Source organism: Mirounga leonina, unplaced genomic scaffold (genome assembly GCF_011800145.1).
Source record: "Mirounga leonina isolate KUSES-001 unplaced genomic scaffold, KU_Mleo_1.0 Mir_195, whole genome shotgun sequence".
Lineage (NCBI taxonomy): Eukaryota > Metazoa > Chordata > Mammalia > Carnivora > Phocidae > Mirounga > Mirounga leonina.
In genome coordinates, this window is record NW_023270490.1 from 3,133,234 (window position 1) to 3,161,074 (window position 27,841).

General features: G+C 45.9%; 1 protein-coding gene across 3 annotated transcripts in view; it reads right to left on the bottom strand.

Annotated features, from left to right (window-relative positions):
* The window catches only part of ZFP64 (ZFP64 zinc finger protein), a 79,907-nt gene extending 53,787 nt beyond the window's left edge, over positions 1–26,120 (bottom strand). For 2 of the 3 annotated variants that reach the window (XM_035025422.1, XM_035025420.1), the window contains exons 1-5: positions 25,949–26,120; positions 22,284–22,523; positions 9,744–9,905; positions 8,484–8,546; positions 4,918–5,169 (exon numbers count right to left, since the gene is read on the bottom strand). In XM_035025422.1, coding sequence (XP_034881313.1) covers positions 4,918–5,169; positions 8,484–8,546; positions 9,744–9,905; positions 22,284–22,523; positions 25,949–25,994 — 763 coding nt within the window. In that variant the 5' untranslated portion in view covers positions 25,995–26,120. The remainder of the gene's footprint in view (positions 1–4,917; positions 5,170–8,483; positions 8,547–9,743; positions 9,906–22,283; positions 22,524–25,948) is intronic. The other variant, XM_035025421.1, reaches the window with a different exon arrangement.
* Positions 26,121–27,841: the final 1,721 nt, after the last annotated feature.

A 27,841-nucleotide genomic window follows, 5' to 3' on the forward strand; every position in this document is an offset into this window, starting at 1 on the left:
CGTTAAAAAAAAACCCACAAGAAAAACGGGAGACTGAAAAGAGCTATTCAACTGTCCCAAACCAAATGGAATTTGTGAATATACTTATGTTCTTGAAAACGATCAAGCTATGGTTCATTTTGCTCATGTGCCCACTCTGCTAGTTAATGGTTCACAGTTGTGTAAATTTTGCATAATCCGTTGATTTTGATTGAGTTACATGTCGTAACAGATTCGAGGACACATTTGGAATCAGTCAGCTCCATGCTCACTCATCAGAATAGTCTTTATAAAGCGATTGAAATGCCCAGCTTACGCTTCATGCAGATTTTTATTAATAAAGACGTGTTTATTGCGCAAAATTTATTTATCCCACATTGCCAGCTGCGTTCTTTACTCGTGAAGTTACGAAATCCAGCTGCTTGGTTTGTTTGTCTTTTTTTTTTAATTCATGGTCGCTGAAAGATGAGCAGGGAAAGTGAAATTGCAAACATCTGAATGCACATGGTACTCCAAATTTGTTTCCTCAATGAATGGCAAGTCCGAATTATCTAAGGTACAGATAGTTCAAGCAAATTGGTGACCCCGCCCATTTCAATATTGTTGAAGCAAGCCAAGTAGCAGCTAACATTCTTCGGTTGCTTCCAAGATGGCAGGCACTCTGCTGAGCACTCCACAAGAATGGTCTCATTTGATGCTCCCAACATTCCCACGACGTGGGTACTATTATATTATTCTTTTTTTTTTTTTTTTAAGATTTTATTTATTTATTCAACAGAGAGAGAGAGAGACAGCGAGAGAGGGAACACAAGCGGGGAGAGTGGGAGAGGGAGAAGCAGGCTTCCCGCCGAGCAGGGACCCCGATGCGGGGCTCGATCCCAGGACCCTGGGATCACGACCTGAGCCGAAGGCAGACGCTTAACGACTGAGCCACCCAGGTGCCCCCTATTATATTATTCTTAACACTACTGTACAAATGAGGCCTAGATAGACTGCAATAACTTGTTCACGGTCCCCCAGTAGTACGTAGCAGGGCTTGGATTCCAACCCAGGCTGGCTGCAAAGCTGGTATTCTTAGATGCTGGGTAATTATCTGTGCATGGGGCTTGAACTCACGACCTCAAGATCAAGAGTTGTATGCTCCACCAACTGAGCCAGCCAGGTGCCCCATGTGTGCTTTATTAATGCATTAAATAAGAAGATCTAGTGGCGGATCTGTAACTATAATTTCTAAATAGAAAAGAGCATAAATGATATATTGATCGATCTCCAGGGACTGTTATGAAAAGATCTGTGATTTCCACTGGCAGCAGTATGCACTATTCTCAGATCAGTTGCCAATTTTCAAATGGAAGGACACGCCCAATTTCAATACAGTTTGGTTAGTGAAAATGAAGATGTAATTTTTTTCCCATCCAAATTCATGGACCATCTAAAGTTTATTCATGGATCTCTGAGTGGAGGTATCTGTGGATCCAGAAGGAAGAATCCCTGCTCCAGAATTTTCTACTAGGTTTTCCTGTTAATCCCTCCCCAAATTACAGTCTTTTTGCCTTTTTTTTTTTTAAAGCTGTCAGCAGAGGTGAAACCCAGAAATACCAGATAACCAAATCTCACAGCTGAGTTGCAGAGTTAACAACACTTCTTGATATGAAAGAAAAGGTTTCCAATCCCTTTGTCATCTTTTTTTTTTTTTTTTAACCACAGATTTCTCAACTGAGGCGTAATGGTCAGTCATGGTTCCATGGGGCCATGAGCTCTCCAAAGCTAATGACTACGTTTGTTCTTGCCCCCCACGTGATCCTCACAGTGTCTAGTACCTCGCGGGGACTTTATGAATGTTGTTGAATGAATAAGCAACTGATATATGTAAGCTGACAGATCTTTCTTGAGTTTAGCTTGCTATGAAAACCACTGATGATGAATGAAGTCAGTCCTAGCGATGAAAGGATACAAACAAAATCCTATTAATTTTACAGTTTGTAAAATGTTCTAAGTGCCATGGATTTATAAAAGGGAAATGAACAGTCCATGGAGACACTGCATAAACAGCATAAAGTTTTAGAAAATTCACCTTTCCTAGACCAACTTGAAGATGCTACTGTAAATGGTAAGTTTATCCTTCTAAGTCAAAATGATTCAGAACCACTTTCGTAAACGAGTCCTTCAGGTCCTCTAACATAGGTGTGGGAGATTTCTGAAGAAACTCAGTTGGCCATTGGTTATGCCTATGTCTGGAACTTGCTTTAGTAGACCACAAAAACGTTCCCAAATCTCACCACCTCTCCTCCCTTCCCGTAGCCATGGCCTCTGCCATGCGTGCCATTATGCATGGTCTCCAGACAGAGGCAGGATGACCTGCCATGTCCCTCGACAATCATGTGGCTACATTTGGCTGATGGTATCTTCAGTAGACTTGATATGAGTAATGGCTTGAAATGGGCTTGTACACTGGGGTTTGCTTGCTTGCACCTCTGTCAGCCATCGCCATGAGATGATCAAGGCTGGCTTGGCGTGCTGGTCCCAGGAGGAGGGTGACAGAAATGTGGAGAAGCGCTGGATTCCCGCCGCCAAGACCAGTGGACAGACAGCTCACAGCCAGCAGATTCTCGGACATCTGAGTCCAGCCAAGATCAGAACTGCCGAAGTGACCCCCAGCTGATCCCCAGCATGCCACCAGAAAAGGTACATCGTTGTGTCCAATGAGGTTTTGTGGGAGTATCTGTTACACTGCATTTAGTGTGACAACGGATAACTAATACAGAGATTGATATCTAGAAACAAGAGTGCTGCCATACCAGAAAATTAGAATATGTAGCATTGGCTTTGGGGACTGGACGGCAAGAAAAGACTGGAGAAGTGGCAGGGCACACTATTTAATGGCAAACATTTGGTCCCGTTGTCACCTGCAGTAAGTGAGAAGATAGAGAATATAATATACCTGTTGAATTTGGGACTTGAGCAAAGAGATTAATTCTGGGCAGAACAGTGAAAGTGCCTTATGGGCTGCATATGATGAGGTCCTATAAGGAAGAGACAAACTCACACAAGAACTGGCCATTTTCTAAATGGAATTTCGAGAGAATAGAGCAAACCGAAGATGTGCTGAGTTAGATAACATTTCTCACCTCCAACCAGCAAAGGGTTTCCAAAGTAAGACAGAAGCCGGGGGACAAAGGTCATACCCAGGGATGTGATCTCAGGGGGAGGACCGAATGAGAAATGAGGGGTGTGAATGTAGGGTTCTTCGTTAAAATCTCCGAAAGAATTAAGTTGGCGCCACGTAGGTTCTCCAGCTGGACAAGGATTCCTAGGGACGTCAAGGGATTCAGCCACAGAAGGTTATATGCCAAAAGTGCCTACAATGGGGTTCAGAGGAAAGGAGAGTCTCTGAAAGAATTGTGGGTGTGGCTTTCGGCACACAGACTCACAAAATTTTGCACACGGCTCTACCAGCAAACCTGTCATCCCCCTCGACTAAAAAGAGCCCTACTTTTGGTAGGCGGGAAGCAGGCTGAGAGAGTTTCACAAAAGTACCTTTTCCACTACTTTTTGGAAGGGGCTCAGGCAGCTGATGGGAAGGATGCTGCAGTGGGCAGAGTCAGGAGCCAGGAAGCTGAGCCGAGGCCTAATCAGGGAACATTCTCTGTCCCCAGAGTGAGGGGACCTGGGGACATGTGCCCAGAGGGATTCTAGAAACCCGTGGAGCTGTGAATGCCAAGTGCCTCCCATTCTTCTCTTTTCGAACAGCAGGGTAACTGGAAATGCCCTGGTTCCATGTCACCGCTGTACATTGGGAATGTAGGAACAGACGACTTGTCTTTTTACTTCAAAGGAACTCTAGGTCAAGAGAAGCCATATCCGGACCCAGGGGAGATCACGGGATCCTGGGTGTTTGAGCCTGATCCTGTGATGGGGTGTGACTTATGTGGGTCTTAGGAAGGCATTATTAAATCCACATGTCAGAGTTGTGCGTGACAGCGTGGTGGACTGTGGTGGTTTGCAAAAATGGTCCCAATTCTTCACCCTTCCTCCTATCTCTGGCCTTTGCCCTGTAACCTCGTGGTGACCTCCCAGCGTGGGTGAGGCCAGCCCCATCCCTGACGCCAGGCCCCACCACATAGCCTGCTTCAACCAATGGGATGCAAGCAGAGGCCTGAAATGGGCTTACCCACTGGGATGTGCTTGCTTGTACCCCTGCCACTATCAGGAGAAGGACAAACCTGGGGTAGCCCACTGTTCCAAAAGGAGGATGAGAGGCACGTGGAGCAGAGCCGGACCAGCCCCAGCTAAGGCAAGTGGACAGCCAGCTAACCCCCAGGCAGCCGATCCCCAGCCAAGGTCAGGGGACACCCAGCCTTTCCCCGCCACAGGTGATTGAGCCCAGTCAAGATCAACAGAGCTAGACATGAAGTATGTGAGCAGTAATTGATTATAATCTGCCACTGAGCTTTTGTAGGGCTTATTACACAGCATCACTGCATCCATAGCTAACTGATACACTTGCCAGAAGGAAATGTCCATGCTTTATTAAGTGACCTACCTGCCGAGTTTTTCCATGAAGCTATCGCATGCTGACCTAATCTGAGTATACTTCAAAAATGACCGGAATGCAGAAACTATGCAGACATTTATTAAAAACGCACTGTTTATAGTTATCTCTCGATTTCATTTAGCTCACCTCCTCATTCAATACTTTACTAGTGACTAAGTTATAAAGTTGCCTAAAGATAGAGATGAGGTTATAAGCGCCGTGTTTTTTTTTTTCCCCTCATCGACCGAGAAAGGCTCTTCTGGGTGGACGCAAAGCGAACCTGCACACCGTGCAGTGAGCAGACGTCCCCCGTTCGTCTACTTGGGCCGTGACTCAGTGCTTTAAGGTGCTTTTCAGTAGCTGGTGGTGAGGAGCCCAGCGCGAGGGCAGCAGGAGGGACCTACCTGTGTGGGACCGCAGGTGGACGGTGAGCTGGCTCGAGTTGCGGCTGGCGTAGGGGCAGATCTGGCATTTGAAGGGCCGCTCGTCCGAGTGGATCCGCAGGTGCTTGTTAAGGCTGCTGCTGTCGGCCGCGGCGTAGTCACACGTCTTACACTTGTACGGCTTCACCCCCGTGTGGCAGCGCATGTGTGTCTTCAGCTTATCCTTCCGGCTGAAGCACTTGCCACAGACCTCACACTTGTGGGGCTTGTCTCCTTCAAACACACACACAGAGGCATCAGAAAACCACCCTGAAGGAGAAAGAGGCTTACTCCCCGCCCCCCCCCACCTTGCCTTATGATAAGAGGACTACGCGGTCACCCAAGAATATGCAGGAAACCCCAAAAGCTAGATAGAAAAATCTGCCAAGACCTGAGCTCTTGGGAGAGGGGGGAGTTTCTTCTATTTTGCCTCTTGCCATTTTCTAGTTTTTCCTACATCGAATGGGGATTCCTTATTAATTAAAAATAGAAGGCGACTCAAATGTCTCAAGGAGAGCTAAGGAAAATAAGGAACTGTTCATTGTCTCCTTCCATTCTCTCCTTTTCCCGTTTTTTTTTCTTTTTTTCCACAGACACACCCTAAAGCTCAGAGGCTCTAAGTTTTCGGAGAACTCCGGGCTGAGCAGCTCAAGGCTTCCTTTCCCAGCCTGGCCTGCAGCCAGGAGTCATCCTTTGGCGCCGCGGTCCCCGCCAATGAAATGGCAGAGAGGGTCAGTGGGTCCCTTTTGCAAAGTGACGTTGCTTGCCTTTTACTTTCCTCTTTCCGCCCTTCCTGCCAGCTGTCTCCAAGACAAGGGGTGTCTGAACTGGCAGGTGAGGGCGGCTTGCCTGCAGATGGAGGAGCCCTTACCATGATGCGCTTCAGTGACACAGAAGGAACTTAAGTCCCTGGCTGATCTCGTAGGACAGAGCTGCCTACCTGCTCTAGACCACCTGCTTAGCTCCGGACAGTTATGTGAGAGACACATAAACCCCTACCGCGTGTGAGCTGGGGTGGGGGTCTTTGTCACAGCAGTTTCATCTATACTCACTCATGTACTTACTGCCCCCGAATGACTGCTGATTTTTTGATGGATAGCTCTCCAGTTATTTGTGCGTGTGTGTGTGTATTTTTGGTACAAAAAAACTTCTTGGCTAACATCAATTTAAATACTTTCTGAAAGGCACGGTGCCTCTCAATGATTCTCCTTAATCCTCTCAACAACTGGGATTAGAACCCACGACTGTCTTGCTTTCTGAGCCCAAATGCAACAATGCCTCCCCATTGACTACTTTCTTGCACATAAAATAATTCCAATCGTCTTGTCACATCATTAAATCTCTACAGCATGGTTTTTAAAGCTGAAGTATTTCACTGGATAAATACTTGAACCAGTTCCCTACTGGGCCACCAAAAAGAATGAAGCAGACATGTACTACTGATGTGGAAAGATGACCAATATTAAGTGGAAAACAGCAATTTGCAGTGACAATATATATAATATTAATCTAGTAAGAGATGGAAAAAGTAGATTTCTGTGTGTTTTTAGGCCCAGGATAGGTATGCTAAAATTTCAGAATGAGACACTATTAAGACTGGTGACTTTGGGCTTATATTGAATAAGGAAGGGGGCTCTGAATCAGGATTTCCCCTTTTTACTTTATATATTAAATATGTCTTTTGGCTAAATCCTAAACAGCCAGGTGCTAAAATCAATTGTCAGCCAAAGCTGATCACTACCGTTGTAGAGCAAACGTCTGGGATTTAAGAATACACCTAAAAGTGTATGAAAGATTATGATTTTATTAATAAAAAATGTTAGTCAAATTTAAAAATCCACGAACAGGAATTTCTCCTGACTGTCAGCGGCTGATTAGCTCCTGTGGTCGCCGGGCTGTGTATCTGCCCCCCTGGGCAGCCGCCAGATGCTGGGGAAGAAGGATGGTTTCCGGCTAGCTCTGCGGGTGAAGAGCCCCCTAGGGCTCCTCCTGGCCATGGCCTCCTCTCCGAAAGTAACTAAGGTGAGGACACCTTGTCAACTCTCCGCCTTGATATTATTGGAGTTGCTGCAGTCACAGAGAAACCACCCTACGACCCTAAGCTGGGCTACCTGCGTGTATAAGGTGCTTCCTGAAGATCTGCAGAAACGGACTTAAGGTCACTGCTTCACTTATGTGTTTCGATTGTTTTCTTAATCCTCGTGAATACTGACAGCACTTTACTCTGGCAAGGATGAATATGCTGTGCTTGACTCGACTGACGGGATTCATGTTGAACCCACAGGGAGAGATTCATTGTTACGTCGAGAATGCTTACCAATACTTGAAACTTAATATTCTGATAATTGGAATAAATCCAAATGACGTGACACAGTGAGGTTGGTTAGAACAGGATGGTGACCCCAGTACGGCAAGGCAATCACTAGCCATGGCCGACAAATGTCAGAAATCACTGCTGGAGATTTCATCTTCCAAAGGTGGAGGCAGACTTTGGGCAATGAGTGACGCCCCCGCCAAATGTCAGTGGACCCCGACCTTATACACATTTATACACTCCGCAGTCACTCTCTCTCATTTGAATTATGAGTATCTAATACTTTGTTAAAAATAATCTAAATACAGTTCCTTCTCCATTCAGAAAATCTGGGAGACATAAAAATAATATATTAAAGAAAATTAAAATCACCAGAAATAAGTACATTTTTCTTTTCCATGCATCAATCTTTCCTCTCCTTTTACTTTTTTTTTTTTAAGTAATCTCTACACCCCACCTGGGGCTTGAACCTATGACCCCAAGATCAAGAGTCACACGCTCCACCACCTGAGCCACCCAGGCGCCTCATCAATCTTTCCCTCTCCTTTTATTATTTATTTATTTTTAAAGACTTTATTTATTTGAGAGAGAGAGAGAGAGAGAGCAGGAGCAGGGGGGAAGGGCAGAGGGAGAGGGAGAAGCAGACTCCCCACTGAGCAGGGAGCCCAACGTGGGGCTCGTTCCCAGGACCCTGAGATCATGACCTGAGCTGAAGGCCGATGCTTAACTGACTGAGCCACCCAAGCGCCCCTTTCCCTCTCCTTTAAAAAAAAAAATTTACTAAATTTCACCTTCAAAATGGCAAAAATAACACACACACACTCTGTATCCAGTGATACAGTAGAGATACATAAAAAAAATTTACTATTCTTCACCTTTATTCTTTTCTTTATCAATCATTACAAATATACACATTTATAGGACCATCGCTTCAAAATAAGAATATGTACATTTAAATTTTAATTAATTCTGGCAGATTAATTGTCAAAATGGTTGCAGCCATTCACACTTCCATTAGCTAAATTTGCTCATATCTGCTCCAGCACTGGATTTTATTGCTTTACACAGTTTCTGCCAAAATCATGTACAGATACAGCATCTTACTTTTACTGAATTTGTGTTTGTGACAACCAGCGAGATTCCATGTCCTATCACATGTCTGACTTGTCCAGATCCCTGGCTCCTAGCACAGAGCACATGCTCCGGGCTTATATGCCACAGAAATGTCACTTACCAGTGTGAATTTTTAAATGACGCTCCATGTCCTTCATGCCATAGGCAGTCTTGAATTGGCAACCTTAAAAAGGCAAGAAAAGATCAATTACAAAGGGAAACACAGTAACCTAAGGGTGGAGAAACCTGGCAGAAACTTCCTTAACCAAGTGATGAGCGTAAAGCCTACAGTAAGCAGGACAGACGGGTATCACGTGCCTCCTGATACGATGCACCAAGAAGGACATACATCACGTCTGTGCTTCCTGCCCAAACTGCAGAGCCTAAATGTCATCGTGAGGAAACATGAGACAAATCCAAACTGAGGAACATTTTACAAAATAACTGGCCTGTACTTTGCAAAAATGTCTAGGTCATGAAAGACAAAAATTTAGGATTCAAGGAAACTAAAGAGACGGGAGAAGTCAAAGCAATGTGTGATCATGAATTGGATCCCAAACCAGGGGAAAATGTTTTTCTTTTGCTATTGAGAACATGAGTGAGAAGTTAATAAAATCTTAATAAGGTCAGTGGTTTGATAATAGTGTGTATAAATGCTAATTTCCTTTTTTTTTTTTAAAGTAAACTCTCTGCCCAACGTGGGGCTCGAACTCATGACCCCGAGACTGAGTCCCATGCTCCTCCAAATGAGCCAGCCAGGTGCCCCTAAATGTTAATTTCCTGATTTTGATGATTGTGCTGTGGTTTATAAAAGAACTTCCTTGGTTCTAGGAAATATACATTGAGGTATTTAGGGGTAAAGGGACATCGGGTCTGCAACTTACTCTAAAATGGCTTTGGGGGAAGAGTATGTATATATAGAAAGAATGATAAAGCAAATACAGTATGTTAACATTTGGGAAATCCAGAAGAAGGGCATACATAAATTTTTGTGCTCTTTTTGCAGCTTTTCTGTGAGTCTGAATTTATTTCCAAATCAAAAGTTATTACTATTTTTTAAAGGAAACAACAATCTTTCTGGATGTCTTCCTAAGCCATAGCACAGAAAGAAAAATTCACAGTAACCTGGATCCTCATGAATCCCATTTCAAAGGCCCGTGTCTGTAAAAGTCTTACAGTCCACGTGCACAGTGACCAGGGACAGTGAGAGATAGATCATATGTGATGATGTAAATGCTTGGGGGGAGGGGGCGGCTCTGATTTTTAAGCCAGGCAGTTTAGAACACGTCTATATCCAGTTGTCAGGAATTCACGAGCTAGAGCCCTGGAATCTGTTACATGTTACATCCTCTATATAAGCAGGACACAATGCTGTCTTTACCTGGATAGCAACAGTTAAGCCTTTTCTGAGCAGGTGGTGCTGTGGGCTTTTTGGCACGGGACTTGGCAGGGAGAGAGATGACAGTGGCTGTCTGGTTTTCATTGCTTTCCGTGGGCAGATAAGTTTGATAGCCATGTTCAAAAACAAATTCTGGAGCTGAAACTAAAAGACAGGATGATTATTAGATTTCATAATATGAATACCCAACAGCTGTTCCCTTTGCCTACCTTCCTTTCTAGAGAACGAACAGGCTAAATTGCTTCCCCAGTCTCCTTTGCTGCTTAAGGGTAATCCTGTGACCCCATTCTAGTCAGTGAGACACTAGAGAACATCTTGGGGGGCTTCTGGAAAAGATTTTCTCCCTGATTAAAAAAAAAAGAGGTGGTTGAGGAAAAGCTCATTCTTGCTGTCCTTGTTGCCCATTTCCTATCTTTGCTGGAGTGAGGACGTGATGCTTAGATCTGTGGCAGCTATTCTGTAACCATAAGGGGAGAGGAAGAAACTCTGATGTTGAGCCAGAGTTCTGAAAGTATCCAAATCTAGACTTATTAAATAAACAAGAAAGGCCCCTGTCATTTATACCAGGCAAACTTTCTACTATCTCCAGCCAAATGCATTTGGTACTTTCATAAGCTTTATCACAAAATCCTAACAAACAGCTGGAAAGAAACTGATCAAAGGAATTCTGGCCCAAACTACAAGCACTCTCTAAAAACACAAATATTCCTAAAAGAAATCCTTGTATTCTTACTGAAGTTTTCAGAGGGACAAAAAGAAAGACCAAACATCTTTATCATCTTTATCTTTATATTTATCATCATAAAAGATAAAATAGGTAGTCTCAAATTTCTTTTTCTGCTTATAGATTTTTGTGACTACTTTGTTAACTAAATTTATGGTTTTGGGTTTGGAAATGTTTTCTTCCCTTATTATATATAATTTGTGCCATGCAGATCTGGTTTCACAGGAGGAGTCAATATGACCGGGGGGGGGGGGGTTCTGTTCGTTGGGTGAATTTGTCAGGTTGAGAGGCCCTAACGATGACTTTGAAAGCCACGGTCATATTCTGTTTCCCAAACCTCAGGCACCGAGGCACCACTTCTGGCACTGTATTTACAGAATATCCTTACTGAAATCGGCGCAGGCCTAACACTTTGCCTCGAGCAGTAATATCCATGTCACAGGTCTGCGGTGCTAGTTATATTTTCTCTTAAAACAAACATCATCTTTCTTTGAATCTTAGATCATATAGATTGTTAGATGCACCGTTATTTTATGTACAATTAAAAAGCTGATTATTATGAAGCAATGCTTTCATATTCCTTATTTTATATTTAATGAAATTCCTTAGAAATTATGTGTTTATGCAACAAATTATTTTCAATTTCTTTGGGCATCTGTTAAGGAACCCATGCTCCTCCAAATGAGCCAGCCAGGCGCCCCTAAATGTTATTTATGTTAACAAATTATTTTCAATTTCTTTGGGCATCTGATAAGGAACCCAGGTTCCTTATCTCCCCCTCTCGAGCACCTCCGGCAATGACAACATCACTGATGTGGGTCCAAGAGCACCTGGGTTCGACCAGCATTTTCTATTGAAGTAAATGGTCTCAGGGTTTCAATTGCAACATGCACGGGGAAGTTAAGTGGCTTTTGTTTAAAGTTGGCCAGAAGATTCTGACAAATGGATGTTCTGTCTTCACGCCAAGTCCCTTGGATGCCTGGATGAACCACACCTCCCTCTTGTTGAAATGTTTCATCTACCCTGTGGGGTTTGGCTTTTGTTCCTGCTTCCACTGCTCTGCTCAGTTCTCAAAACGGGGTTCCTAGACATTAGCACTGGACCTATGGAGGAACCTGCTACAAAGGTAGATCCTCAGGCCCCGCCCCAGTGCACTGAATCGGAACCTCTGGGGTGGACCCAGCCCAGCAACCCTGTGTTCTAACAAGCCACCCAGGTTGTTCTGATATGTAATCAAGTTTGAGAACCACGGTGTACATTGTCCTTTTCCATGTACCTCATCAGTGAAACTTAACCCAACTCTGTCTAATGGAGGGAATCCTTCTTTCCCAGTTGCTGCTTTGCAAGAAGCGCAGCTGTTTCTCCAACAACCATTTGCTTCATTAATATCAAGTGGATGCCCCCGCTACTGTTTGCAAGTATTTCTAGGTACATGGTTACTTCTCATCCGTAACCACAATCATCACCCAATGTCTTGGAAGATGTTTCAACGATGAAGCTCAATACACAGAGTTCCAAAAAATGCACACCGCTCTGCCGAAGTGACAGAACGTGTTCAACGATGTTCAAGTTTGTTCACGGGCTCCCAAAGACATGTTTCTTCTTTTGGTGACTGCCTCTTGGTTGACAGCAATCTCATTGATTCTGATGTGCACTTCCATTTCAGATATGCTAAAATCTATCTTTCAATTGATATGAGTCCAGGTCTGGCCACTTACTGGGTGTGTGACCTTAGGCCAGGTACATACCTCTTTTTTTTAAAAAAAATTTTATTTATTTATTTTAGAGAGAGAGCAAGAGAGAAGGCACGAGTGAGTGGGGGAGGGGGAGAGAGAGAGAGAGAGGATCTCAAGGAGATTCCGAACTGTGCAGGGAGCCCAACGCAGGGCTTGATCTCAAGACCCTGAGACCATGACCTGAGCCGAAACCAAGAGTCAGATGCCTAACAGACTGAGCCACCCAGGTGTCCCTACATAATCTTTTTGAGCCTCACTTTCCTCACCTGGGGACTGGGGGCAATTTCTATTCCTACCTCTTAGGGCTGCTGTGAAGATTAAAAATCAGGCACATAACACGGCTGGTGCTGTCGTCATTATTCACAGACTTATCCAGCAAATATTGATGGAGCACCTGCTGCTCTAAGCACTAGAAACACATCAGTGAGCCAAAGGGACAACAATCCCTGCCTTCGTGGAGCTGACGCTCTAGCTGGGAGTGGTGCAAGCAATAGATAATTCAAACATTCGCTATATAGCTTATACAGATATAGAGCTAAATGCTATGGAGAGAAATAAAGCAGAGAAAGGGCACAGGGAGTGCTGGGGGGCATGCAATTTTAAGTAGGGTGATCCATGAAGGCCTCAGTGAGAAGGTGACCTTTTGGAATGTGGAAGCACCTAATTATTAATCGTTTCTGTTGCAGGTGGCTGGAAAACAACAGCCAACAAAGGGGCCTTGGGGCATCTGGTTACTAAGTCTTGCTGGAGCCTCTTGGCTGGCTTTGTAGAGGGTCATCCTCTCCCATCTATCTCCCACACCTGGCTTCTTTCCAGGATGCCCTGGGAACAGCAGAGCCTACAGACACCCCAGGGAAAGGCTTCAAGTGGCCTTGGTCACTGGAGGGCTGCCTCAGGCCCTTTAGGTGTGATCTGAGGTTAGAGTTGCACTCATTCCCAGATGTGTAGAGTGCCACTGACCTGAGGCCAACTCTTTGCAAGAGCTCAGAGCCTCATCTCCTCTGGCTTGGCTATTAAAGTCAAGTCCCACGTTTACTGAGATGAGCCCCCATGCCCTCCACTAGCTCACGGCCTCACACACCTGCTGCGGGCTTTGGCTTTGTTCTTTTTGCCTCCCGGGGATTTCCCTTGCTGTGCTGTGTGTCCGGGTGTGCACCCGAGAGCCTGTTTGTTGCAGTTAGTCCTGGTCTGTAGCAGGAGCCCCTAAGGTGTCCAGTGACGCAGTTATGATGCTGCTTAAAATCTAAGACTGTTAGGGGCGCCTGGGTGGCTCAGACGTTAAGCATCTGCCTTCGGCTCAGGTCATGATCCCAGGGTCCTGGGATCGAGCCCCGCATCGGGCTCCCTGCTCAGCGGGAAGCCTGCTTCTCCCTCTCCCACTCCCCCTGCTTGTGTTCCCTCTCTCGCTGCCTCTCTCTCTGTCAAATAAATAAAATCTTAAAAATAAATAAATAAAATGTAAGACTGTTATATGAATGTCAGAGAACCAAAATCTTTCTCTCTGAGGTCGTACCCACTGGTGTCTGAACCTGCTGGGCTCATGTGGACCACTGGTGGCTCCTTTTCCAAAAAGCTGCCCTTCAGATAGCTGAAGACAGTTTTCACATCTTTCAGCCCATTTTGCTTCTACCTTCTCTTCTTCAATTTAAAAACTCCACTTTTTCTTTTTTAAATTAAAAACGTATATATATTTTTTAAGATTTTATTTTTAGGTCATCTCTACACCCAACGTGGAGATCAAGAGTCGCATGCTCTATCGACTGAGTCAGCCAGGCACCCCTGTATTGTTTTTTTTTTTGAATAAAAGTAAACACTAATTGTAGAAAATTTAGGGAGTACAGATTAAGTGTAGAGAAGAAAATAAAAGCTGCCCAAAGCGGCCATGGCAATATATCACATGACTATATATACCCCTTCATTATATGCTCATTATATACTGTACTTTTTCTCTAAAGCACTTATCTCTACTGTGATTAAATAATTACTTGGGAAATTATTGAATGGCCATCCTCCTCCCTTTGGTTGGATGAACCACCTGAGGACATGCCTGTCCTCTCCATCACTGTTCCCCAGCACCTAACGCAGAACTTGATAAAGGACAGGGGCTTAAAGGACATTTGTGAATTAATGACCAACCGAATGGCTAAGACATTCTTTGTATAGAGATTTTAAAAGTATAAAACTGGCATCATGGCTTAAATCATTTATAGTCTCCTTTTCTGTTAAAAAATTTTGCCATGTGAAGCTGTTTGGCACACTATCGTCCATCCAAAACACGATTTCAAATGGCTACATACTATTCCTTCATTTTGGTTGTGGCATGGCTAAATGATCTATTCCCCTGTCTTTGACACTGAGTTGGTTTCTAGGTATTATTTTTATAAATAACACCTGCCCCTAATTTTTAATTGACCTCTGGATTTTTTTGGCTACATTCCTCTAAAAGTTGAAGAATTGGTCAGAATGGTATGGTCAGTTAATTGCTTGCTGACACTTAATTATAAGATCCTTACCAAAAATCTAAATCAATTTACATTCTCCCTTTACTTTCACTAGCTCTCGCGGGCTATTTGATAGGACAAAATGAGATCAGTTTAGTGTCATGTGCATTTCCTTTATAATTGGTGAGGATGAATCCCTTTCAACATTTTTTATCCATCCCCATACCTTCTATACTGAACTCCCTGTTTATGCTATTAGCTTTTTTTCCCTATATTGAATTTCACTTTTTTTCTCATTGACTTGTACATGAACATTACAGATGAAGGATATTACTACATTGTCATGTATTCAAATCTATTGCTCTTTTCTTCCTGTGTTGTCCGGGCCTACGATTCACATTTAGGGTTCTGGATCCAACTGCAAACTCAGAATTCATCTCCTGAGAGAAAAGGGTTTTCACCCACGGGGTGCACAGAGACCGCACCAGCCAAGAACCCCTGGGTGAGCCCTCCTCCAGGCTCCCATCCCTGATTCCACCCCCTCTCTCTGCCGCAGCTGATTGGCCCAGCAGCAGATACCTGACAGGAGCCGAGCCAATCAGATCCGCCTGCTCTGAAGCTAGGAATTGGGACTAAGATACTGCGGTTTGGTGTGAGCTTTCCTCTGGGGCGGGGTGGGAGACAGCCTTAATCAGGTGGGGCAATCAGGTGGACAAGCTTCTTGGGATCTGGGGATCTCTTTATAACGCAGATTCGATTCAGTTCTTTAAACCAAGCCCTCCCTGGCCTGCTTAAATTCCGGACCCTGCTCAGAGCCACGGACATGTTACCCCGAGGGGACGGGGGTCTGGGTATCTGCACGGTTCACTGGAACTTCGGGGGGTTCTGAGGCAAGAACAAGTCTGAGAAACACTGTCATGAGGACTCTTCCACGGGGTGGTCAAGAGCGCAGATTCTGCAGCCAGTTAGCTTGGATTTGCCACTTTCTGGCTCTGTCATCTTGGACAAGCTTTTTACCCTTTTGTGCCTCAGTTATTGGTAAAATGGGGATAATAATTCTTAGTACCTGATTTGTGGTTCATATGGAGTGCTTAGAAAAGAGACGGCAAATAAGCACTACATCAGAATCGGCTGTTATTATTGTCAGATCCTCCTAGCAAACCATTAGTTTGTCTTACTAAATTGCTCACCTGCTCAACAACCTTCAAAGGCTCCCCAGCTCCTTCAGAATGAAGGCCAGAGCTGAAGCATGGCTCCTACCACATATACTCTTTGTCATTTTTGTCATCTCTAGCCACTGTTACCAGATCTTGCCTTGAGCTTCCCCACTTCTCAACCACCATTAGGAAATGTCCCCTTCCCACCGTCTTCCTCCCAAAGGCCAGGGAGTCTTTCAAGGCCTATTATACCTTTGATCTCACTCACAGTTTTCCCTCTGGGACCAATCTACTCCACTAACTCTCTGCACAAGACTATGCTTGTCACAGACGGGTGGGCTTGTATGTCTTACTACTAAATTCTCCCCCATGGGCTCAGAATTCTCCCAGGGCAAGCATCTCCACTATCTCGGCTCCAGCATCTGGCACACAACAGTCCCAACGCTGCCCTCGCTGGACCCTCCTGATGGGTCAGACACCATGCCACAGGCCACATGCACACTCATTTAATGCTCACAGCTGCCCTTTCCTGTGCTCATTCCATTAACTGGTGTACTGAATGCCTATGGTGTCCCAGGCCTGGTGCGGGGGAGTGGGGGGTGCAGGAAAACAAGACGGATTAGGTCCCTCCTGGCAGGGAGATTTACAATCCAGTAAACTAGAAATTAAACCATTCGTTTGGGGCCCACAGGCCAAACTAAGCCTTCAGATTCTCTTTCAAGGTTTTCAAAATCAGCTAGGTGGGCTGGGTCTTCCCCATGTCAACGTCCTCTGGCCAGAGACCACCAGGGACACGGCTGTGGCTGAAGTTTGTCACTCAGTGCGCAAGGGAAACCTCAAACCACGGGAGTCATGGGGTAACTCAGTAACAGGGCTGCTACGAAGGACTCATTCCTGGTTGGGGGCTCACGTTAGGTGAGCTGCGGGGAGGCTGGAGGAAGCCTACCTGGGAGCTGTCAGGAAGTGGGGAAAAGCCTAGGGTTTGGTATCAAGAATCCTGAGCAGAGAAGGCTCATCTGGCGTAGGCAAAGAAGCAACTGCCCCTGACATTAGTAGGGGAGGGGATGTTTGGTATCTTGTGCCTTAGGGAAGGGAGGGGTCTTGTTTGGTCTTGTTCCACCACAGTGCCAGAGTGGCCCAGCTCATGCTGATGTTCTGTGAACTGTTTATGTTCACCAGGAGAACAGCACAGCCTACCTGTGAGAGCCAGCCCAGCTCCTAGTCCCACCAAGACGTAGCTACTGATGGTTCCTGGCTGTCGGGCTGCTTTCCTTTCCCAGCTGGTTGTCCACAGGTCCTCCCACTCCCCATCGTGGCGTATCTGTTGCTGCCTGGCCTCTGATAGCACCTGAATCCACTTCTCTAGCGAACTAAAGATTGCGTGCCACCAAATTACTAGTTAATTACAACTGAGATAAATAAGTGCTGGTTGGGAAGTGGTAAAACACCTAACCTGCAGACGGAGGTGGGGGGCGCGGAGAAATCATGGCTAGCTTCTAGGTGGAGGTGACTTCTAGCCTGGGTCCAAAAGAGTGGGAATTAGCCAGAAGGGGAGAGAAAGACCCTTCTAGGTCAAGAGATCAATTCAACTACTATTGGTTGGGGGCTTGTCATGAGCCAGGTTCTGCACCAACATTTTCCATGAGCTGTCTCCTTTCGTTTATACAGCCCCCTGATTTGGTAAGTCAGGAGAGCGAACCCTGATAGCTCTAAGTGCCTGGCATTTAGGAGCCCTGGCTAGAACCCTCTGAGGTGAGTACTGTCCTGTTACAGTTGGGGCAACAGACACTGAGATCCTGTTACGTGCCCAAGGTTACCTGGTCAGCAAGTGCTGCCGCTGGGAATTGAGCTCAGGCAACCTGGCCCAGACCCTTTAACTACCAAGCCCTGTGGTCTTTCTCTTTATTCTTGTCGCCACTTGAAAAATGAGACACCAGGAGCTCTTGTAACTGGCCTCGGTCATGAGGCTCCTAAGTCCCTATGTGGCCAAGATGCCAACTCAGGGGCCTAACTCCTAAACCCCAAGATTTTCAGAACTTAGAAAATGCAAGTGGGATGCTAATTGTTTCCACCAGCATCAACATCGAATGTTACCGCACCTGTAGGAAAGTTCTTAAACCAAATGCCAAACAAAAGGCAGCTTTCAAAGCTAGCAGGCAGAGAATACATTTTACTTTACATCCAACTGTTATTGGACAGAGAAGGGACAGAGATGAGCTGAGTGAGGAAGGGTCTGGCTTTAATCACGGCCTGAGAGGCACAAACAAGTTTGCGCAATGTCTGGGTGAGAATATCTGGAGAAATCTGCCCGAGTCGGGGGTCAGACTCTGGCCTTGGGCAGTGAGTGACTCTCCACAGTGGCTGGGACCTGGAATCCCCCAGGAGCTTGTTAGAAATACAGATGCCTGAGCCTCAGCCCCAGAGCTTCGAATTCAGGAGGCGGAGCCCGGGCACCAGTAGCTTCAACAAGCTCCCCGGGGATTTGGGTCCACAGGTGGCCAGGGAACAGCCACTAAGTGGAGCATAGGAGCCCGTGCAGGTGGGGAGCTGGGCCCAGAAAACCAAATGAAACAGTGTAAAGGAGGGGAAAAAAGCAGGCTTCTGTTTGTTTTGTGGCAGAGAAGCCAGAACGATGAGGAAGAGCCGCTGAGTCAGCCAGAGATGGAACATACTGCAAATCTTGCCACCTGTTCATTAATCTCGACGTTAATAAAAGCAGTTGTTTACTGAGCCCAATTATTCTATCCCAGACCATTTATGTGGATTATTATAGAGTCCTCCAATAACACAATGATTACTAGGTAATAGGCACCTAATTCTATTACCTAATAGTATTAGGTGCCACTCGAACCCCTTTTTACAGATGAGAACTATTAAGGAGAGAGCAGAGGGCGACTTGCCTGCAGTCTCGGGCTGGTGGGTGGCAGACAGGGATGCAAGCCCAGCCGTCTGTCTCTGGAACGTGTAGCTCCCCGCAGCACCGTGCGGTGGGTGCCACCGTGAGCTGGGCGCACCGAGGTCTCCAGGCTCAGCCTGAGCGTACAGGGCGGCCAGCAAACCCCAGGCATGCCCCCCAGTGAGTGGTCCCAGGGCAGTGGAAATGCCAAGGGGAGGGTGAGCATCTCTGAGCAAAGAACTAGGACAGAAGAAGAAGCAGGTATGTGGGTGTGGGGTCAGCTTTACCGATGGATGGGAGATTGGGGCAGCTGCTCACTCCCTCAACAAAGACCGGTGCTGGGGATCTAGTGATGGACAGGAGGGGTGCAGGCCCTGGCCTCGTGGTGCTTACAGCTCAGGGATGGTTTAATGACCGGGACCTGACCTGGGCCGGGGGAACAGTGTGTGTGTGGTGTCAGGGAAGGGGTCTCTGAGGAGATGCCTTTAAGCTCAGCTCGGACGTATGCCTAAAAGTCAGTTCCAGGCAGATGGTACAAACACATACTCAGGTTCTGAGGCAAAGAAACGTGGCTCATTTGGAAAAGAGAGGACTTCATCTTGGCTGTTGCCATACAGAGTGAAGGGGAGTGTCCTGAGATGAAACAAGGTCCTCTGTTGGGAAAAGTATTTCAGGCAGAGGGAACAGCACAAGCAAAACCTCAGACCCTGGAAAGGTGCAATGGCCAAAAATAAAGTGTGGGCCTTGAAGCCTCTGACGTTTTATAGGTTTCACACCCAGTGTGCGGAGTTACTGGGAGTTTGATTTTGAGGACGGTGAACAGGGAGAAGACCACTAGTGTAAAGGCCAAAATGTCCAAGTCCCAGGACTGTCTTGAACTCGTGGTGGCCCATTGGCTGTGTCTTCTCCCCATCTGCAGCTTCCCTTTGTCCAGTGGGAAAATAAGGAGGTTGTACCCAGGCCCACTGCTAAGGCGGTTTTTAGTTTTAACACTTTCTTGGGGACTTCCTCTGGGATGATAATTAAGATAAACTCAGAAGAAAGTGGGAGAACCTCAAGGTGCTTTTTCTAAGGCTTTGTGAGGGGCTCAGGTAATTTTATTTCAGTGTTTTAAAAACTCAGCAGACACATTATTTTGGATGCATTAAGGAGACAACCCCAAAACTTTGCTTACTGCTAAAAAAAATTCAAACATCACACCAATACAAAATCACGGAGGTGAAAGTCGGTGCCCCCCCTTCAGATGTTCTTTCCATCCCTCAGCTCTAGGTTAACTATCTGCTAAACACTGTTGGAGAAAAGTCTAGAAAAAGCCTATGGGCTCAGTCAGGCTTATTGATGTATTTCATTTGGCTGACAAAGTTTTAAAATTTGGGAAATTTCACGTTTTTCAGCTTCTCTGAAAAACCTAAATATCTAACTGACCGGATCCAAAGGGCAGCTGTCCCTTCGGATGAGTCATGTATACTTACTCTACTTAACCACAGTCTCCACCAGTCCCCATACTCTACTTAACCAAGTCCCCACGAGTCCCCATTACCTTACGCATAGCTTGCTTCTTTCATTAACATCACCTGCCTCATTCCTGTTCTAGAAGCTTGCCTTGAATATAATACTATGTAAGCATGCACATGTGTGTTTTTTTTACACTTCCCGAGAACCTTTCTGTGCCTCTACAAAGCTGTAGCTCCCCTTTTCAAGGTTAAGTCATATTTCATTGTCTGAATCTCTGATGTTTATTTATCTAATTTTCTCTTGATGTATACATACAAAGATTCCACTTTCTTTATAGCATATACTGTAAACGAGTACTCTTATACATCTGTTTATAAAATTTTACGGGATAAAAAGATAAGTGGACTTAGGGATAAAAAGATAAGTGGACTTACTACTAGGTAAATGTGTTTATGTACATTTTAAGATTTGAAAGATTTTAAATTTAAGATGTTAAATTTAAAAGATACCACAAAATTGCCCAGGTTATATGAATTTACATCCCCAGAAAATGAAAGCAGTATCCTGTCCCAGGCCTTCTTCTCACTTGCATTAATTTAATTACTAAGGTGATGGAGCATCCTTCTATGTTCCATGGTCTCTTGTATATCATCTGTTGCCCTTTGCTGACTTTTTCATTTGGTTCTTTTTCTCTACCTTTATTGATTTTTAGGAGTTCTTTAGCCTTGGTCATCTGTGCTGCAGTTTTGTTTTTTTTTTTCCCCAGTTGTTGGTCTTCAGTTTTATACATTGTTTTTACTTTGGGAAATTTGTAACTTTATTTGTAGCCACATACACGATGCTTTTTCTTTTGCCAGAGGGGGCCAGCCTGTCTTCTTTGGTAGGCACAGTATTGGTATATATATTATATATATTTTATTATTATATTTATAATGATATCTATATTATACATATAATTATTTTTTTAAAGACTTCATTTTTAAATAATCTCTACACCCAATGTGGGGCTCGAACTCACAACCCCAAGATCAAGAGTCACATATTCTATCAACTGAGTCAGCCAGGAGCCCTATATATATATATATTTTTTTTTTTTTTTTTTAAAGATTTTATTTATTTATTGGACAGAGAGAGAGACAGCTAGAGAGGGAAAACAAGCAGGGGGAGTGGGAGAGGGAGAAGCAGGCTTCCTGCTGAGCAGGGAGCCCGATGCGGGGCTCGATCCCAGGACCCTGGAATCATGACCTGAGCCGAAGGCAGGCGCTTAACGAGTGAGCTATCCAGGTGCCCCAAGCCCCATGTATTTTAATTTAAAAATCTGAATGCCTTTAGCTAAGGAATACATAGTCTGTTTCTCAGTCTGGATGTCTGGAGTGAGATAGTGTCTGCACTATCTATTTCATAAATGGGTGACTTCACATTTTTAAAGTTGTCTGTCTAGTCCCTTGAGACAGATCACAGGTGTAAGTATAGGTACATGTTAGTGTGAGTACGTGTCTGTGTGTGTATATTTACTCTAGAACTTTTATGGTTTCACTGTGCACATTTAAATTCTGGATCCATCTGCAATTTCTTTTTGGTGGGGTAAGTGAAAACAACCAAGAATTAGGATGAACTTTTCTATTTTCCTAGCTGGCAGCGGGGGGCGGGGTGGTGGGGAGGCATCAAAGCCCATTGGTAAATTAAAAAACAAAAACAAAAACAAAATCAACCCCATGTTTTTGGTCCCTTTATAAAAATAATACAAATTCTGGGATCATACCCATACTCCCACCACCCAAAACAACTACTTTTTTTTTTCATGCAATGTATTTCCTGCAAGTATTTTTTTTCCCCTTAGTATATACAGGTTTTTGTTTTAGAAATCTGCTTTTTGTCTGTTTTAACATGTGAGAACATCTTTAACTGCTAACAGTTAATGTTTCTACCCAGCAGTTCTCGAACCTGGCTGGGCAGCTGGCTTCCCAGTGGAGCTTGTTAAAAATAATGAATCAGCAACCCTACAGGGTGGACCCTGGGAATCGATATTTTTAATAAGTTCCACGGAGGTGTTTGGGACATAACCAGGCCAACTCTAACAGTAGCCCCCCCCCCCCCCCCCCCCCGGCTGTACCTGTGATCGTCTGGGTCTCGGAGGTGATGGTTCTGGTGGTGGTCTGAGCTTGGGTGGCAGGCACTGTTTCTTCAGATACAAACTGGACCGTGCTGGGGGCTGCCCCGGATGTGCTGGTCAGCTGGCAGCCACTTTGCTTGTGAGCCACAAAGGCATCCAGGTTATTAAACTGCTGCTTGCAGATGCCACAGATGTGGATGTCTGGAGTGAGCTCAACCAGCACCGTTGTGCCACCTGGAACTCCATGGGACAAAGGGAAAGCCATAGGTTAATTAATTAATTTCAAAGAGCTTGAAATCACAGCACAAACCCAGATTCATGGTAGAAAAAAGGACATAGTGGCAGAGACGGCTGGTGGCTGGACCGATGTCCATTCTACTCCCCTCTTCTCCCTGAGCAGCAATGTTTCCAGACCCCAGGGATTGCTGCCCGAAGGGGCACTACTGGTATTTTATGCAAGAAAGTTCTTTGAGGGGCGCCTGGGTGGCTTAGTCGTTAAGCATCTACCTTCAGCTCAGGTCATGATCCCAGGGTCCTGGGATCGAGCCCCACATCGGGCTCCTTGCTCAGCGGGGAGCCTGCTTTTCCCTCTGCCTGCCACTCCCCCTGCTTGTGCATGTGCTCTCTCTCTCTCTGACAAATAAATAAATAAAATCTTTAAAAAAAAAAAAGAAACTTCTTTGATGTGCAGGGCTGCTTGCACTTTGAAGGACCAGTAGCCATGTCCTATCCCAACGAAAGGTAGTTTTACTCCCCAGTCATTATGAAAACCAATCCCTCCTCTTTTATACTCCCCCTCCCCCAACTCTGCCATGAGAACTGCTAAATAATCTTGGTTCCTTACATGCATGAGAACTTCTGGGAAGTTTGGCTTTCATGATAAAAAGGGATAAGACATGACTGGCACTGGTTCCCTCTTCTTTTGGCTTTGAACGCAGATGTGATGCCAGGAGCTTCTGCAACCATATTGTTATTATGAGGAAAATGCTAAGATCCCTACATCTGCTGATCTCTACTTCTTTGATTCCCTGAATCAACTAATTCATGACTTCTCATTAGGCTGGTATAGTTCAGTTTGTTACCTGTAGCTAAAATTCATTCCTAACTGATAGGGACATTGTCTTTCAATAGAAACGATGCCAAGAGTTAATACTGTGTTAACATTTGCAAAGAACTTACCACAATATCTGGCACTATTTTAGAAAGTGCTATGTAAATGTTGGTTAAATGAAGAAATACAATCAATTAATGTCTCTAATATGACTACCTTAATTTTTATTTTTAAAATTTTCTTTGTCTTATTATAAGGAAACTCATGTTTATAACAGAAAATTTGGAAGAGAAGAAGCAGGGGGAAAATCACTCACAATCTTTCCACCTATGTGTACCATGAACATTACAAAATATTTTCTTCCATTTATTTTCTTTATGCTTAAAAATTAAGATCATAATGTACTGTAAAATTAGTCTTTTCCCCACATAACATTGCATAAGCATTGTGGCTAGATCACTAAAATTTTTGTAAGTATAATTATGTAAAGGGTGCCTGCGTGACTCAGTAGGTTAAGCACCCGACTCTTGGTTTCAGCTCAGATCATGATGTCATGGGTGGTGGGATGGAGCCCTGCGGCAGGCTCCGTGCTCAGTGGGGAGTCTGCTTGAGATTCTCTCCCTCGGCCCCTCTCCCCACTCTCTCTCTCTCTTCTCTCAAATAAATCAATCTTTAAAAATATATATAATTATCTAATAATACACTATTCTATGTTATCTATGCATCATTATCTCAGTACTTATAAAGTCTTTATATTATTTCTAATTTTCCTCAAATCTAAATCATGAGAACTACCTTTGTGCATATATGGTTGGTATATATGAATCATAACTTTCTGAAAATTTATAAATATTTATATTATGTTCAATTTTCCCCAAGTCAAGCTAAGACAAAAAAATCTCTGTGTGGAAATACAATTTGGTTGACTTGCTAAGGAGAGCTAGCGTGGGCTGTTGTAATGCTTTATAAGCCGTTCTGCAGAGCGCCCTGTGCACTTAAGTACATCGAAATCAGTGGATGGAAGGAATGAAGCTTTTCCTATTCCTCTGGAACACTACCTCCCTGCAGCTGAGGTGCCCATGAGACTAACAGGAAAACAAGGAACCGGAAGATGAGGTGATTGGCATTGATGAGGATTCCTTAACGATCCAACAAGAATGATACCCCGCATGAAAGGGTTTTAATGACAGTGTCTCCCGTATGTGGCAAGCGCATACGCAATGACCTAGTCTTTCCTTAGAATCCCGACACTACAATTTAGGAAGAGTGACTTGGGCTTGGTCTCTCGCATCTGTAAAATGGGTAGAAGTTTCTGTTCCATAGGACGGTTAAGAGGATTAAGTAAGATGGTGCTTGTAAAAAGGGCCAGCACAAGGGGTCTCCATGCCCTGGCAGGACACCTGGTGGGGTTATTACCGAGAAACCCTATTTGAATGCGACAGTATCCCCCTCTGAAAATTTGGAATGATAAAATATCCCTAACCTCCTGCATTTGTAGTGCGAATTAATAGACCAAACAGAAAACACTGGGTACAGATACGAGCTCAACAGCAACAAGAAAGAATTCCTTTATCTTCACTATGTTCTCCAAACCTGTAACGGCATCAGAACAATTGGTGTGTGTGTGTGTGTGTGTGTGTGTTAAACATGGACATAGCTGAGCCCCACTTCGGAGATACTGAGTCCTAACGGAGGTAGGGTGCAGGAGGGGCTGGTGTTTTGAGAAATCTGCGCTTTTCACAAGTTATGCAAGGAATACCCAGCCAAGTTTGGGAGGCAATGTCTCCACAGCAGCTAACAAGCTAAGCGCTTACTACGTGCTAGGCGTCTGCAAACCCCTGTGCCACGGGGTCGTTTTCAAACTGTGTGTAACCGAACCGCTCAGCGTCTGGCCACAGATCCCCTCCCCCACGTCCCCCATCTAATGGGTGGGGCCCAAGGAGCTTTTTTCTCTTTTTAAATAAGCGCTCGCGCTCCCAGGTGGCTGGTTTGCGCTCAGTCTCTGGACCACACTTTGGGAAACAATGCAGCGGGTGAAATCAGGTACTTGAATAAGGCTGCTGTCCTCATCAGGAAAATTAAAATGAATCCCAAACTCAAAGAAAGCGACCACCGCCCCATTCCCCATTCAGATCTCCACCTTTAATGTGTAAAAGGCTTTCCAGTGCGCCGGCAAGCCCAGCCCGCCAGACCTCATGCAACCCTCGGATCCCCAGACTTCAAGGATTTTGAGCCACCGAGGCAGAAGTTTTCCCATCAGCGTAATCGCAGTTACCCCCAAATCCCCCCAAACTCCGCCTGGGGGGGGCGGGGAATGCCCCGGGGGGTGGTGATTGTCTGAACCGCACGCCCTCCCCCACCGTTCCCTTACAAGGGGTCTTGCGAGGCTGGAGAGCGCCCCCCGCCTTGCATTGGGTTGCGTGCCCCCATCCTAAGCCCACTCCGGCGCCCCCTTCACGGCGCGCCCGCCGCGGTACCCGAGACGCCGGCTCGGGGCCGTCACCCCGATTTCGGGGCCCCGGGCCTGCTCGCTGCGTCGCAGACGTGCTTGGGCCCGGGCCCCGGAGCGCGCACTGGGCCCCGGAGCGCGCACTGCGCCCGGAAAAGCACTTACTTTGCACCGAGCCCGGGAAGCTCTCGCCCTCGCTGCTCGCGTTCATGGCCACAGACTGGGAGGTCCCCCGCCGGCCGGGGTGCCAGGGTGGGGGGCGCTGATCTACATGGTGCAAGGACTTTTCCTTTTATTTTTCCACACCCCCCAGCCTTCCTTCTTTCAACTCCGCCAGGCGGGGAGGACGGATGTAAAGCAAGCTCCACTTCCGCTGCCTAGAGGGCGCTGGCCGGGCCCGGCCGCCCCAGCCTGGCTTTGCATCAGCGGCTCCCCGGGGAAGCAGCGGGCCAATCCCGATGCCCGGGCCACGCGGCCCGGGACCGCGGAATCAGCCGGGATCTGGACCGCGCACAAACGTCCCGGCGGGTTGGGCAACCGCTGGCGGCTCGGGATGCGCCCCCACCTCCGGCCGCTGCAGCCGGCGTCCCGCCCGCACCCCTGCGGTCGTGGCCGACGCGTTTGGCCCCCCCGGCTCGGGCGCCTTTGCACCTGCCGCCCTGGGCGTCTGGTCCCCAAGGCGTCGCTCCCGGGTCGCCGGGATGCTCTGCGGAGGGGACCGCGTCGAGCTGCGGTTGGGGGGTGGGTGTGCCGGGCGCCGCGGGCTTGGGAGAAACCCCAGCTGAGCATCAGTGGCGGGCAAATCAGCAGAGCGCTGGGCGGGTCCCCTGCCCAGCTTGTGAAATAAAGAGGACAGTGATCACGTGGATCCTAAGAGCAACAACTAGGATCAATCGCCAAAGGCGCCCTGCTCCAGGGTTCTGCCCACTTTATCGTGCACTGTCACCTGGAGGGCTCGCTAGAACACAGACTGCTGGGTCCGTCCCAGAGTTTCTGACTCAGTAGGTCTGGGGCGAGGCCCGAGAACGAGCATTTCCAAGTTTCCAGCAGTTGAAGTCCCAGTGATGACTGACACGGTCCTCTCTGATCTGTGTCCGCTTGGCCGACCCCATCTCCTACAACTCTCTCCTTTACTCAGACTTCAGCGCCAAGCACTCTCCTGCCTCAAGTCTCCTACGCTGCTGTTCCTTCTGTATCCACCTGCCACGCTCCCTACTATCTTTGGGTCTTGATTCAAACTCCCATTCTTGGAGAGGCCAGTCTTGGCTAGCCCATTTTAATATTGACGCTCCCTCTTCCCCCACCCAACCGCTCCCTGTCTCTCTCTGGTCTGCCTTTTCTTTCTTCTTAGAACTTATTACATTTAACATTATGTATCTGGAGTATGTCTATCTATCAACAGGTGTTTTACCTGTCCCCCCTTACAAATTCAAAAGTTCCCAAGAAAGTGGGATTTAAAAAAAAAAAAAAAATCTCTGCTTCACTGATCTATCTATCCCCAGCGAGGCCTAGTACGTGGCAATAGTAGGCTCTCACTAAATATGACTGTATAACTAATGGAATTTTCCCTGCTGCTTCCTTTAAGGGTTTGTTCATTATATATATATAATATATATATATAAATATATTATATATATTTTTATATATAAGTGTTGCAATGGACCAGACACTGTGCTTGTCCCTGGAGGTACAAGGGTGATCCGAATGATTTGGTGCCTGTTCTAATAGAACTTGGCTAGTGGCTAGTGATTCAGTCGACATCAAATAGTCAAATCAGCAGTGTGATTTCTTTCTTTTTCTTTTTTTTTTTTTTTTTAAGATTTTATTTATTTGAAAGAGAGAGAGAGCGTGTGCACAAGCAGGAGGAGGGGCAGAGGAAGAGAGATAAGCAGACTCCCTGCTGAGCGGGGAGCCCGATGAGGGAATCCATCCCAGGACCCTGAGATCATGACCTGAGCCAAAGGCAGACGCTTAACAGCCTGAGCCATCCAAGTGTCCCGCAGTGTGATTTCTTAATAGTGATAAGGTCTCAGAAGAGGTAAAACAAGGTCGTGATAA